Below are 11,441 nucleotides of genomic sequence, written 5' to 3'. Positions count from 1 at the left end.
CCCAGGACCATTTACTGCTATTAACATTTCAGAAACTTTGTTGGGAATGACATTAAATGAGACAGTAGCCTGGGACTTCCAGAAAAGTTATCATTTCAGGAGGAAAAGTTTGTTTAGAATTAATCTTTACATTGTTTCAGATTTGTAGAACAAAAAAAAATAAACAACCTAAAATTCCCCAGCAACAATTTACTGCATGCTGATACCAGCAGGAAACCCACTTTATGTTATCTGTACTACCTTGAACAATTCCAAATTTACAACGTATTATTAAATTTAAATACAAACGAACCATTCTGTGAGCTCTGAGGGAAACAAAGCACTCTTAATGAAACAAGACGGACTTGTTTAAACAAAAACACTAGTTCCCTTCTGAGTTAAACATTCAGCTTCAAGACTTCAGCAATCTGCAGTGGCTTGGGCCAAAAGCCGCACCAGAGGGGCAGGCTATTGACAGATTTACTTGGGATTGAAGTGGCTAAAAAATCTGCAAGACACTGCTGGCCTGTTAAGGGAGGTGTTGTTTCTGGCAGAAGGGTATTGCTGAACACCTTTGGACATTGCTAATCTGAATGAATCAAGCCCTCGGCCAAAAGGAGGAAGATCAGACCACAGACCCTATTAAATCATCACGTCAGCACAATCTCTGGTGAAGGAACACAGTAATTTCGCCCTCCTGCCCTAATCCACTTTAGTTTGCTGGAAAGCAAGAACCTACGACAAGGCCTCGGCATGGTGCTCAGAATGTCGTGAAGGACCCTTCCGGAGGCAGGGAAAGAACGGGCGCTCAGAACGCACCGCACACCCGCAAGCCAGGCCCCGGGCCCCGGGCGCAGCCGCAGCCCCACCCACAGCAGCCCCAGGCTCGGCCCGCCCGCCGGGCGCCAGGCGGGCGCGCAAGCTCTCGCGAGAGCTCAGAGGCGCGTGACAAAGCCACCTGTCCACCCAAGTCTCGCGAGCATTTCCGCCACTGCTTCCGGTTGCGATATCTCGCGAGAGGTGGCGAGCCCGGGGGTGCAGGGCCTTGTTTGGCCGTGCATCTCGCGAGAGCCCCTGCGCGGTACGCTGGGCGCCCCCGTGCCGTGCGCGGAGCGGCGAGCGGCCGGGCGCCATTTCGGGAGCAGCCGCGGAGCCATAGACGGGGCCAGACCGGCACCGGGACGGACTCACGACCGCGCTGTCCCTAGCCGCCCGCTCCCCGCGGCTGCCTGAGCGCCGTTGTCCATTTAAGGCTCAGACGTCTGGAGAGGGTGCTTGAGCCCTCGGGCCCATCCCCCACCGCCAGCGCAGTGACGCCGGAGCCGCCGTTGCTGGACCTCGGGGCCCTAGCGAGGATCGCACTGCTCGTGGCGCAGGTAATTGCTCGTGGGGCCGGGGCCCCCCCGCCGGGCAAGCGGCGGCCTGGTCCGCGGGCTGCTGCGGCCTGGGTGTCTGGGCCCCTCCCGCCGCCATGGCCGCCTCGGCCCTTCCCGCGGGGCCGCTCTGCCCGTCACCGGGACCAGAGCTCCCGGCGGCCCCCGCCCCGCCGCCCGGCCCTGTGCGGTTCGGTTGTTCGTGGCCACGTCGCGGACAGACCCAGCTACCCCCGGCATGGCGCTGCCCCGCCCCGGCTCCCCCCTACAGCCCCCCCTTCCCGCGATGGCGCTGTGCGGAGGGACCGGGCGGGAGCGGCTGCGGGGCTGTTCGCGATGGGAGACGGGGCGGGGAGGGGCGGAGGTGGGGCGGGCGGGGAGTGAAGGCCTTTGGAAGGAGCGAGGTAGGAGGGCAGCCGCAGCAGGGTAGGCAGCACTGGGCACCACTGTGTCTGGGAAACCGAATTCGCTCCGCGTGATCGTCTCAGGAGAGTGCGGGAATTCTGACTGGGGAGTTGCGTGCAGACGTATGGGTCCTGCTGAGAGGCGATCTGCCCTCCCGAGGCGTCGGAGGCCTCCCTAAAGTTTCCTGATGCTTTTCCAGGACACTACATGTAAAACGTGTAGAATTGTCATTCATTGGATTTCTAAAACAAATAATTTTGAGAACGGAACCCTTTTAAATTCCTTTTATGTAATACAGTACAGCACAAAGAGAGAGTGTTTCTCTTCAAAATAGTGACTAGCTCAGTTGCAGTAAATTTCCTGTCCCTTTACGTTTTTTGTAGATCCACAAAGTTTCAGGTGTAGTTCATTCCTTGTTTGTTTTGATGGTTTGGGAGGGTTTTTTGTTTGCTTGTTTGGGTGGTTTTGTTATTTTTTTTCCCTCTACAAACAAGTTAGTCGTTTTTTCGAGCAAGCTGAAAGGCTTTCAGGAAAATTATTTTGAGCATCAGTGTTTAATGAAAGATATTTGAAAATCTGTCAGGATTTTCTGGTCATTTGAAATTATTGCGAACTTTCATTTGTGATTTAAAAAAAAATACTTTCAACTCCATATGTAGCATTATTAATTGCATTACATGTATGCATTGCAGGGCTGATAGCAGGATTCTGTTACATAGACAGAACGTACTCTGATAACATGCTATTGTCCCAGTGGAAGTGTTTTGTAAAGAGTACAAAGGGTACAGATTGCTGGGGTGAGGCCAAAGGTCCACGCAGTTCAGGAGATTGTCAGTGATGGTGGCCAGCAGTAAATGCCAAAGAAAGAATGGGAACAGCACAGTCACACATTGACAGTTCTCTCTGTGTGCACTTAGTTGTGGTTCACGGTCACGAGGCATGTCTTTGTTTAATGAAAAGCTTTTTCTGTAAACTTTTATGGGTTTGGGGGGGTTTTTTTTGAACACTGCATGTGCTTATTTTTCTTTGTCGGGATCCATAGTGCCCTTCCACAGTGAATTCAATGGCTAAATGCTTTGTGAATAAGGACCATTGTTTTGAACCCACTGGATGATAGTTCATTCACTTACTATTTGGGTGAATGCAGTAATAGTCCTTCCCTCTGCACTTTTCCATGCCATTCAAGGTTTGATGGTCCCTATTGTGGCCACCCCTCTTGAGGATGAATAATTCCTCACCAAATGTAGCTGGATATGTTGGTTAAATTACACATCTGAAACTAATTTTGCGTGGGAGTTGTCACCGGTGGGAATTTTTTTGTAGAATTCTGGGTTTGGCTTTTTCATGGCCCTTAGTCATACTGATGTACTATTTATACTACATACTGGTAGAACAGTGGTGAATTAAATCACTTGCATGTATGTAGATGGCTTGAAAAGCTGAATATAAATACTGTAGTAAGAAGCAAAATTGAGCCATTGCACTTAAATGAAGGATGCTCATATCTGTAAGTGATAGCACTATAGCCCAGCAGGTAGTAATTTGAAAATGAGGTTAGTGTGCCTCAGTTAAGTAATTGAGTGTGAACTTCCAGTGTTGTGATCCTGCTTGAGGATTGTGTTTTATTCTAGAATGTATTCCTGGGCCAGGGTCAGATGTGTTGCAGCTCTGGTAAAGCATTCTCAATTATGACATTGTAAGTGGCCTGTTTAAAGAATCTTGATGTGTTGGAGCAATTTCATTATTCTGCCCAAGTCTCGGGACAGCACAGTTCCTGCAGTAGTGCCTGTAGACAAGGTGCAAGAACTAACCTGTATGATTAAAAATCCATTTTATTGTGCACATGCAGGGAAATCTTCACTGTTGGGCTGTCAGACTTGTATCTAGAGGACTGGCTATTCTTGAGCTTAAGAAAGAAAAATAAGAGAAACTTTCCCTAAGAGATTTGAGGAAGTTAATGTCCAAGTTTAATTCCAGGAGTCTTGAGAGTTGCTTAATTGCATATGCATAGGGAGAGGAAATCAAGTGTCAAAGTGATTCAGAGTATAGTAAACATAAAATTATATTAAAGGGTTGAAATTGGAAAATAAGAGGAGCAACTAAACCCAAAATGTTTGTGGTGCCAAATGTTACCTGGTGTGGTGGGTCTTTTTTGTCCGAGAAGTTCCAGACTGGATGGACTTTATGTATGCTTTAGTAGCTCTTAGTACTGGAATCATAACTATTTTCCTGTGGCCCCTGTTATGCAGGAGGCTGCATTTCTCAAAGTACCACAGTGTCCACATCCTGAGGTTGATAAATGATGATGGCAAAGGCTAGGAGCTGTGAACAGGTTTGCCTGATGGTGCATTGTCCTTTGGTGAAGCTCTAGCACTTCTCAAGATGGCCACCAGAGCTGTGTTTGTGTGTCATAAATACTCTGTGCTCTTTGTTTTGAAAGAAATTGGTGGAATACCTCTGGGGTTTCCTCTGGTTAATGGTGTTCAATCACATTTTGTTGTTTGCAGCCGTAATTACTTTGCATACATTCATTATCAGCTCACTGGGCAAAGCTTCATTCCAGTTTTTGTGGGAAATATCTACCGAAGCCCTGCATCGTAACTTTGAGCCAATGCAGTGATGACCTCTTAAGCAAAAGCTGTTGCAATATAAAGCACGAGGGTGTTTTCCAACTCAGGTGGAATTTACTTCTTCTTTCAGGTGTCCTGAAAAAATGGCTGATGATATTGATATTGAAGCAATGCTTGAAGCTCCTTACAAGAAGGTGAGAAAAAATATGCCAGTGAGGTCCTGTTTACCTTAATTTAGCATTATTCATGAAACTACTGCTGAACTGTAAACTAACATCCCTGGAGCCCTCATGATTTATCTTACTGGACATGCATTACATGTAACTGTCAAGTTAATATATACTGTTAATGTAATTATATTGTGCAGTAGTTTCACTTCAGCGTGATGAATAAATGCCCATCTATCTCTCTTTGTAGACTTGCCTAACGATATCTCACCTCTACTCCCATGAATTCACCTTTGATTCCAGTGTGAACTGTCAATCATAAGGTAGTAATTGAGTGACGTATCGCTGTACCGTGGTCCCCTAGGTTAAAAAAAAAAAACAACACCAAACACCATCAAAACAAAACAAAAGAAACCTACCCAAAAACCAACTAAACAAAACCAAAACAAAACGAAAACAAACCCCAGAAACCAAAATTCTAAAACCTTTCCTCTAAAATTGCCAAGTCTAGTTTGGTATAGCAACAAGGTGAATGCAGTGGTTTGGGAAAACAGCAGGGTTCCAAGAATAACCTTTTCACCAGTCCCATGGCAAGTAAATATTTGAACAATCTGCTCAGTGCGAGAAGAGTGGGACTTGCTTTTAATGCAGAAGGCTGCTGGCGGTTAATCTTTCAACAGGGCAGATGAAAATCAATTGCTGAGTGAACGAATTTACAGAAATTCTTGGATCCCTGAATAGAATGTTCTTAGCGAGTAAAAGACAGTATCACAGTCTGTGGTGTCATTCTAAAATAAGCTCTTGTATTCTTCTGTCCTAGTTGTTTAATTAGGAAATGTCGATTTTTGTGTGAAATTATTATCAATTAGCTTAGTGATGTCTTTCACTTAAACCAGCAGCAAATGAATACTGTCTTTTTTTGTTTTCCACCAGATGGTGGTGAAGTGTTAACAGACTGCATGCTTTAGCACTGATTTTGAAAGAAATGTATATAAGTTTAAGTTGCCTAGGAATTGTACTTTTGATGTAACCAATGTGATTAAACTGTAAAGCCAGTATATAGATTATATAGCAGCTATTGTTAGTCTATTTTGCAGTGTTTATTACAACTATGTCATGAATTTTGGATGAGCATTCGTAAGTTTTAAGTGGTATATTTAGTTTATGTAATACTTAGCAGTTACGTTTACATCTTGAAGAGAAAGTTGTGAACTGTTGTGTTAAAATTCTTGTGTCCTGGCTTAACATGGATATTTTCCATGTAAACAGGTATGGAAATAGGGAATGTTTAGGCTGGACTGGTGGATTATTGATGGCTTTCTTGGGAGTCGACGTTACTAAAGCAGTGTGAATCCCTGTTTGCTTCAGGGCGAGATGTGTGACAGAGGTGACATCAAGCTCTTACAACCCTTCAACGAAAATGAGTGAAGATCTCGGGAATGGCATCGGTCACAGGAATTCCATAGTGGCTGGCTGCTAGTGTAGCCACGGGGCTTAGGCAGAGATAGCCTTGGTACTAATCAGAGGGGCTCGCAAACACCTCAAACTTCCTCTTAAATTTTATAGAAATAACATTTAGCCACTTGAGTGCTGAATTCTACAGGATAACTTGCTCTCTAAACCATGTAAGGAAGTATCTACAATTTAATACACACTTTTAAATGATGTAAGTCTTGTATTTTGTAATTGTATGACTTAAATTTAAGCAGCAAAGTGGTTAAACATGCCTATCTAAATTTTCTAAAGCTTTCCACATTAAGCTGTAAACAAGTAATTTAGTATTAAAATTTTTGTTTTTTATTTTCTTATTCCTATTCCCATTACCCTTTGACCACTTGAAATATTTCCGCTTCGTCCTCACGATGTTCTTCTATCAACCCTGCTTAGGATGAGAACAAACTGAGCAGTGCCAATGGCCACGAAGAACGCAGCAAGAAGTAAGTATTTTCTCAATTCTCTACATTTGGGGAGAGGCTGCTGATTTTCGTGGACTTGTGAATCCATGTCAATAGTGTTTAAAGAAATAAATTGAAAAAACTCTGTATTTGCAGTTGTAGCAATTTGGAAATTTTCTTTTGCTTACAAATGTGGTTAATACCCTTTGCAACTGATGTCATCAAAATTGTGGAAACATTTGCTTAGTATCAGATAAAAATACAGGCTTGTTACGTTCAGCATATTTAATTTTTTTGCTGTCTTAAGTAATGGCTTGAGCATCTGTTTAATATGTGTCTTATGTATACATGCAGATATATTTTAGAAACTAGGAGAAACTGTAAGCTTTGGTGGTCTCAGGCTGAGATGGAGGAAGAAATTTGTGAATAACCCAAATGCAGTAATGGAACAGTTGCTCACTATTTTTCAAATACGAGGTATAATTGACATACAGGTTTTAGAAGTTTCAGTTTTCTAAGTAAATGGGTAAAGTTGCAAAAATCTGCAGTTTGCCCCAAATCTATAACAGCCATAGACTTAAAAAAGCAAGTGGCTTATGAGTGGGAGTAGCAAGTAGGAAGCAAAACTCTTAAGCAGCATGTTACAGACTGTTGGCAGGGAGTATTAAGAGGAAACAACCTTCCTTTCCCCCAGACTTGCCTCTTCCTTTCTATTTTTGTTGTGTTTTGTTTTACTTTGCTATATATAATTTATTCTTAGAATTGTGAAGCTGTGTTTAAAGTATGTTTAAACGCCACATGAAGTACTGCAACAGCTATGTACTAGATCTAACACTGGAAGTGTGAGTTTTTAGTCCTTTTACTCTTCTGAAAGCATTCTCTAGCAATTAAAAATTTTAAAATAGAAATGCGCTGTTGCAAACTTGACATGGCTCATGATAGAAGATTGCTGACATGCTTAGCCACCTATTTAACGAAAAAAAGTATAAATACCAACAGGTAGAAACTTCTCCTGTCAATGTCTGTGACATCAGAGGAAATGTGGAATGTGGGGTAAATAACACTGAGCTATGTGTGTAACTGAAGTTGCTCTTTTCTTTGTCAGGAGAAAAAAGAGCAAGAGCCGAAGTCGAAGCCATGATAGAAAGAGGAGCAGAAGTAAGGAACGCAAACGGAGCCGAGATCGGGAACGGAAAAAGAGCAGAAGCCGGGAAAGGAAACGGAGCAGAAGCAAAGAACGCAGACGCAGCCGGTCTAGGAGTAGAGATCGCAGATTCAGAGGCCGCTATAGAAGTCCCTAGTAGGTTATTTGTTTAGAGTTGCATGTGTGCTGCTTCAATGTTACAATGTGGAAGGTTAAAGTTTCGCTCTGCTTTCTAAATTGGCCAATAATTATCTTAGAAAAGAAGGTGAGAAGTTAAGCTTGAATAATGTCAATAAATACGGAGTGAAAAAGAGGAGGACAGTAATATTCCTCTTCTAATTTTCATTCTTAGCCAAACATAGAGATGGAAAAGCAAATGAAAGAATGTGTACAGCTGACTGGAAAGCAAAGTTTATCACAAAATCAGTGTAAGAACCAAATTCTCTCTGTGTCCTAACTATCTTAAGTATATGAACTTGATGGTGTAACAGTCAAAAAATTAATAGTAGTCTGTTACTTTGGTTACAGGCTCATAAACCCCTTTTTTTTTTGTATTACTAAAGATTTTTACTGTCTTGCTGTTCTTAAACATTAAACTCTCTAAATGAATATTCACACAAACACATTCCATGTTTATGCATCCAAACTGGAAGCATCTTGTCTTAGCAATGCCTATGTGTTGCATATTTGCCCTGCTTTTTCTCAACTTGTTTAGAGGCTGACAAGAAGTCTTTTGTTCCTCTCAGATATTTAGTTTGATAGAACTTCAGCAATAGGTAGTTCCAGGCATTTGAAAATAAATTCTTGAAAGATGTTTTTTCATCAGTTATCATTTCTGATGGTTTGTACTGTGGCTCTCCCCTTTGCTTCCCATTACTTCCTTCTGCAGAAGCACAGTGAGAACTGGGCTGTATGCTTGACTGTCATTGATTACCTGAGACTGCTTTGTCTCTGCCCTTGTCCAGGTCTCCTCTCAACCATTGCCAAATCTTGGAATGCAAGATCATGTAAAAAGAAGGCATTTGAAAAGGTGTATTTATTCATGACATGTAATGTCACCATGATGGAGAACTCTCTCAAGATGTTGGAGCAGACAGTGTTTGCCTTCTGATAAATTGTAGGCTTGTGCAGTTTTATGCGCATGAATGTTTTTCTTGGGGCTTTTTGTACTCTTGGACTACAGACAAAACTTCCTGAGGTCTCAGGGTCTCATTGTGCTAAGTCACCTGGATGTTGTCATTTTCGTAACGAAAACTTACTGCAGTTCCTGGGTCCTCTGAGGTGCAGTGGCATCCTTTGCATCATCAGCCCTGTGTATGTGGGGATCATAATATGTATTAGCCCTGCTTTTCCTTTGTCTTGAATATCAGAGCCTCTGTACAATGCTCTGGGCTTCAGCTGTGAAGATTTCAGCAGTGCAGAGTTGGCTTGTTTTCCTACAACTCTTGTACCTGTAAGATTACAGTAGTTAGTTGGGTTGCGCCAGTGCTGCTGTTGTGGATCAAGATACAGATGACCATGATCAAAAACTTCAGCCTTCTGTGTATGGAGCCTGCTGGTCTCCTCACCTCCAGTGCAGTGATGTGTGACGAGGATGTCCTTTGTCTCATCTTGTAATTGGGGCTTGCTGCATTCTCCCAGCTATGTTGGAGGATTTTGTTCTTTGTTTTTCTAGTTGTCGCTGGGTGAGGTGGTTTTTCACCTGGAGAAATTTGGGAGTTCCAGTATTCTGGTCTTCCAAAATGATTTCCTCAAGCAGAGGTTGAAAGTATTGATGTTACTACAATAACCCATGCCTGTTTTAATGCACTGAGATATGTTATGCCAGAAAGGTAAATGGTTACAAGGAGTCTTTTTTGCTATTCTGACACTCTTCCATAGCTGTTCTGGGTGATTTCTCTGGTGTTGAGGCGCAGTGAACAAGAAACAGAGATAATCTAGTATGCGCTGAGGATACATAGTTGTGCTTATTCATTTGATAGTTTGTTCTCTGCTTCAGTTGCCAAATTGTTGCTTTCATTTAACCAAGTAGAATTCTAGTGTGTTTAGATGGGTTAGTGGAAGACTGGTACAGGGCAAGCGCCTGTATCCCAGAAGCTTGGGTGTTCACTGTTGGCAGTCAGCAAGCAGTTGCTGTTACTCAGTTGTAGATGATGGATGGTCCTGTTAAAGTGATAAACATGCTAATGTGATTCCAAAACTCTTGTTTTGGCTCAAAAGGTGTGAAAGAGAAGGACCTCAGAAGATGCGGTTGTGGAGAGCTCTTCATTTCCTGTTCAGGCTCTTTAAATGCAGAGACCCACCTTTAAATCTGTATAACAGGTGCTGAATTTCAGGGAGACAAAAACTTTGGCAATTGAGCCTTCCCCATCACCAGCCACCTTTGGATCTACCAAAACTGGGCTTTCATTTGAAGAAGTCTTCTCTGTATCAGTGCCATAGCTCAGTGTTTCAAAAGTGACTGCCAGAGTACTCTTGCTGGCTGGAGAATTTATTTCTGGAATTTCTCCTTGTGGGGCTGTTCTGGTAGTTCTGGGTTGGAGTTATGCTGGCAGGGTTGTAGCTGACTGCAGCACCTAGATCAAAATGCTTTATGCCTTCTATTTTATCTTATTTTTTACTCTTCCTCCTCTTTGTGGTCTTTCTCATTAGCTTTATAAAGGCTCTTTTTCAAGCTGATATCTGCAAACTGAGATGGTTTTGCTGGTGGGAGCAGTTAGGAGGAGTCTCAGCAACAGTGAGAGAAGTAGTATAGGTGATTCTGAAGGAAAAGAAGAGGGTGCTACAGAGAACCTGAAAACTTCAAGTTTGTCACTTTAGGCTTGAGGTTGTGGTAAAATGTTTTACTACTTTAAAATTAGGTGACTGGCTTCAATTGCTTAGTGTTCACAGGGGTATTTTTTCTAATGTTATTTTCATGTATGTTGTCCCTTAAGTGCTACATAGCTGTATCATTAGGTCTCTTAGGAGAAAGAACTTGACTGAGTAGTCTTGCTTAGACATCTGTCAGGCAAATCCTGGCCCATACAGTAGAAGTCACTTAGACCATCCTATTTCTATTCTGAAACCAAGAATTTAGACAAAGCTGTTAGGAAAACAGGTTTATTACATGACGACTCAGAGTTCATTGTGATTCTCCTGGACTTTGTTAGCCAAAGTTTGCCTTGTCTGGCATTGTTTTGTCAAAGTCTTGAATATGAATGAGCAGGTAAAAGCTGATAATTTGCTGGCTGTCTTCTGACCTGACCATTTTTGGGCCATGTGGCATCACATAGGTTTTGTGAAAGTGTGTGCTTTGGCTGCACACAGGACTTTGGCTTACAAGGAAGGTGACTCCTAGACATAGAGATTAATGGCTTGTGACTTGGTGCTTCTGTACAGGTTAGCAGGAACTGGGCAACAATTGTAGACAGTAGAAGCAAAGAAGAAACTTAAAATCCACAGCTTTACAAGCAAGTCTCACTAGAAAAACACAGGGAGAATACTATTGAAAAGGGATTTTGAGAAGGTAACTTGGACTCTCACCTCGCCCCAGGCAGCTTTCTGCTTGGTCTGTTCCAGTGGTCTGGGATTTCTTAATGTTGCTCTCATGGAGTTTGTAAATGAGATGGTACTAGTCAAGAGTGAAAATGGAGACTTTTGGAGTTGTGGTGGGTTGTGGGTTTTCCCTGCCCCTTTTTCCTCTTCCTCCCCCCCCAGCCCCCTGCTTGTGCCTGTATTTGAAAACTGTTACTTCTCAGTTGTTTGTGTTTTGGTTTTGTTTTTCATTAGGTTTAGACAAATACAAGATTCCTTTTATTGTTTCCTTGAAAACTCATGGTCTTAAGTAGTTATTATTGTTTAGTTGGTCTGCATGTTAGTATTCTGGAGTCACTGTAATTGGTTTGTTTGGCTGCATTTGAATTGAA

At 42.7% G+C, this 11,441-nt stretch overlaps 1 protein-coding gene across 5 annotated transcripts in view; it reads left to right on the top strand.

The window, feature by feature from the left end:
• Positions 1-1,081: 1,081 nt before the first annotated feature.
• Positions 1,082-11,441, top strand: part of RBM39 (RNA binding motif protein 39) — a 29,085-nt gene continuing 18,725 nt past the window's right edge. For 3 of the 5 annotated variants that reach the window (XM_082292607.1, XM_082292606.1, XM_082292610.1), the window contains exons 1-4: positions 1,082-1,355; positions 4,458-4,521; positions 6,382-6,431; positions 7,495-7,689. In XM_082292607.1, coding sequence (XP_082148733.1) covers positions 4,471-4,521; positions 6,382-6,431; positions 7,495-7,689 — 296 coding nt within the window. In that variant the 5' untranslated portion in view covers positions 1,082-1,355; positions 4,458-4,470. Of the gene's footprint in view, positions 1,356-4,457; positions 4,522-4,744; positions 4,818-6,381; positions 6,436-7,494; positions 7,690-11,441 lie in introns of all 5 variants that reach the window. The other 2 variants (XM_082292609.1, XM_082292608.1) reach the window with 2 other exon arrangements.

Source organism: Coloeus monedula (assembly GCF_965178545.1).
Source record: "Coloeus monedula genome assembly, chromosome: 17".
NCBI lineage: Eukaryota > Metazoa > Chordata > Aves > Passeriformes > Corvidae > Coloeus > Coloeus monedula.
The sequence above is the reverse complement of the archived record's forward strand: the minus strand, read 5'-3'. Positions and strand labels throughout refer to the sequence as shown.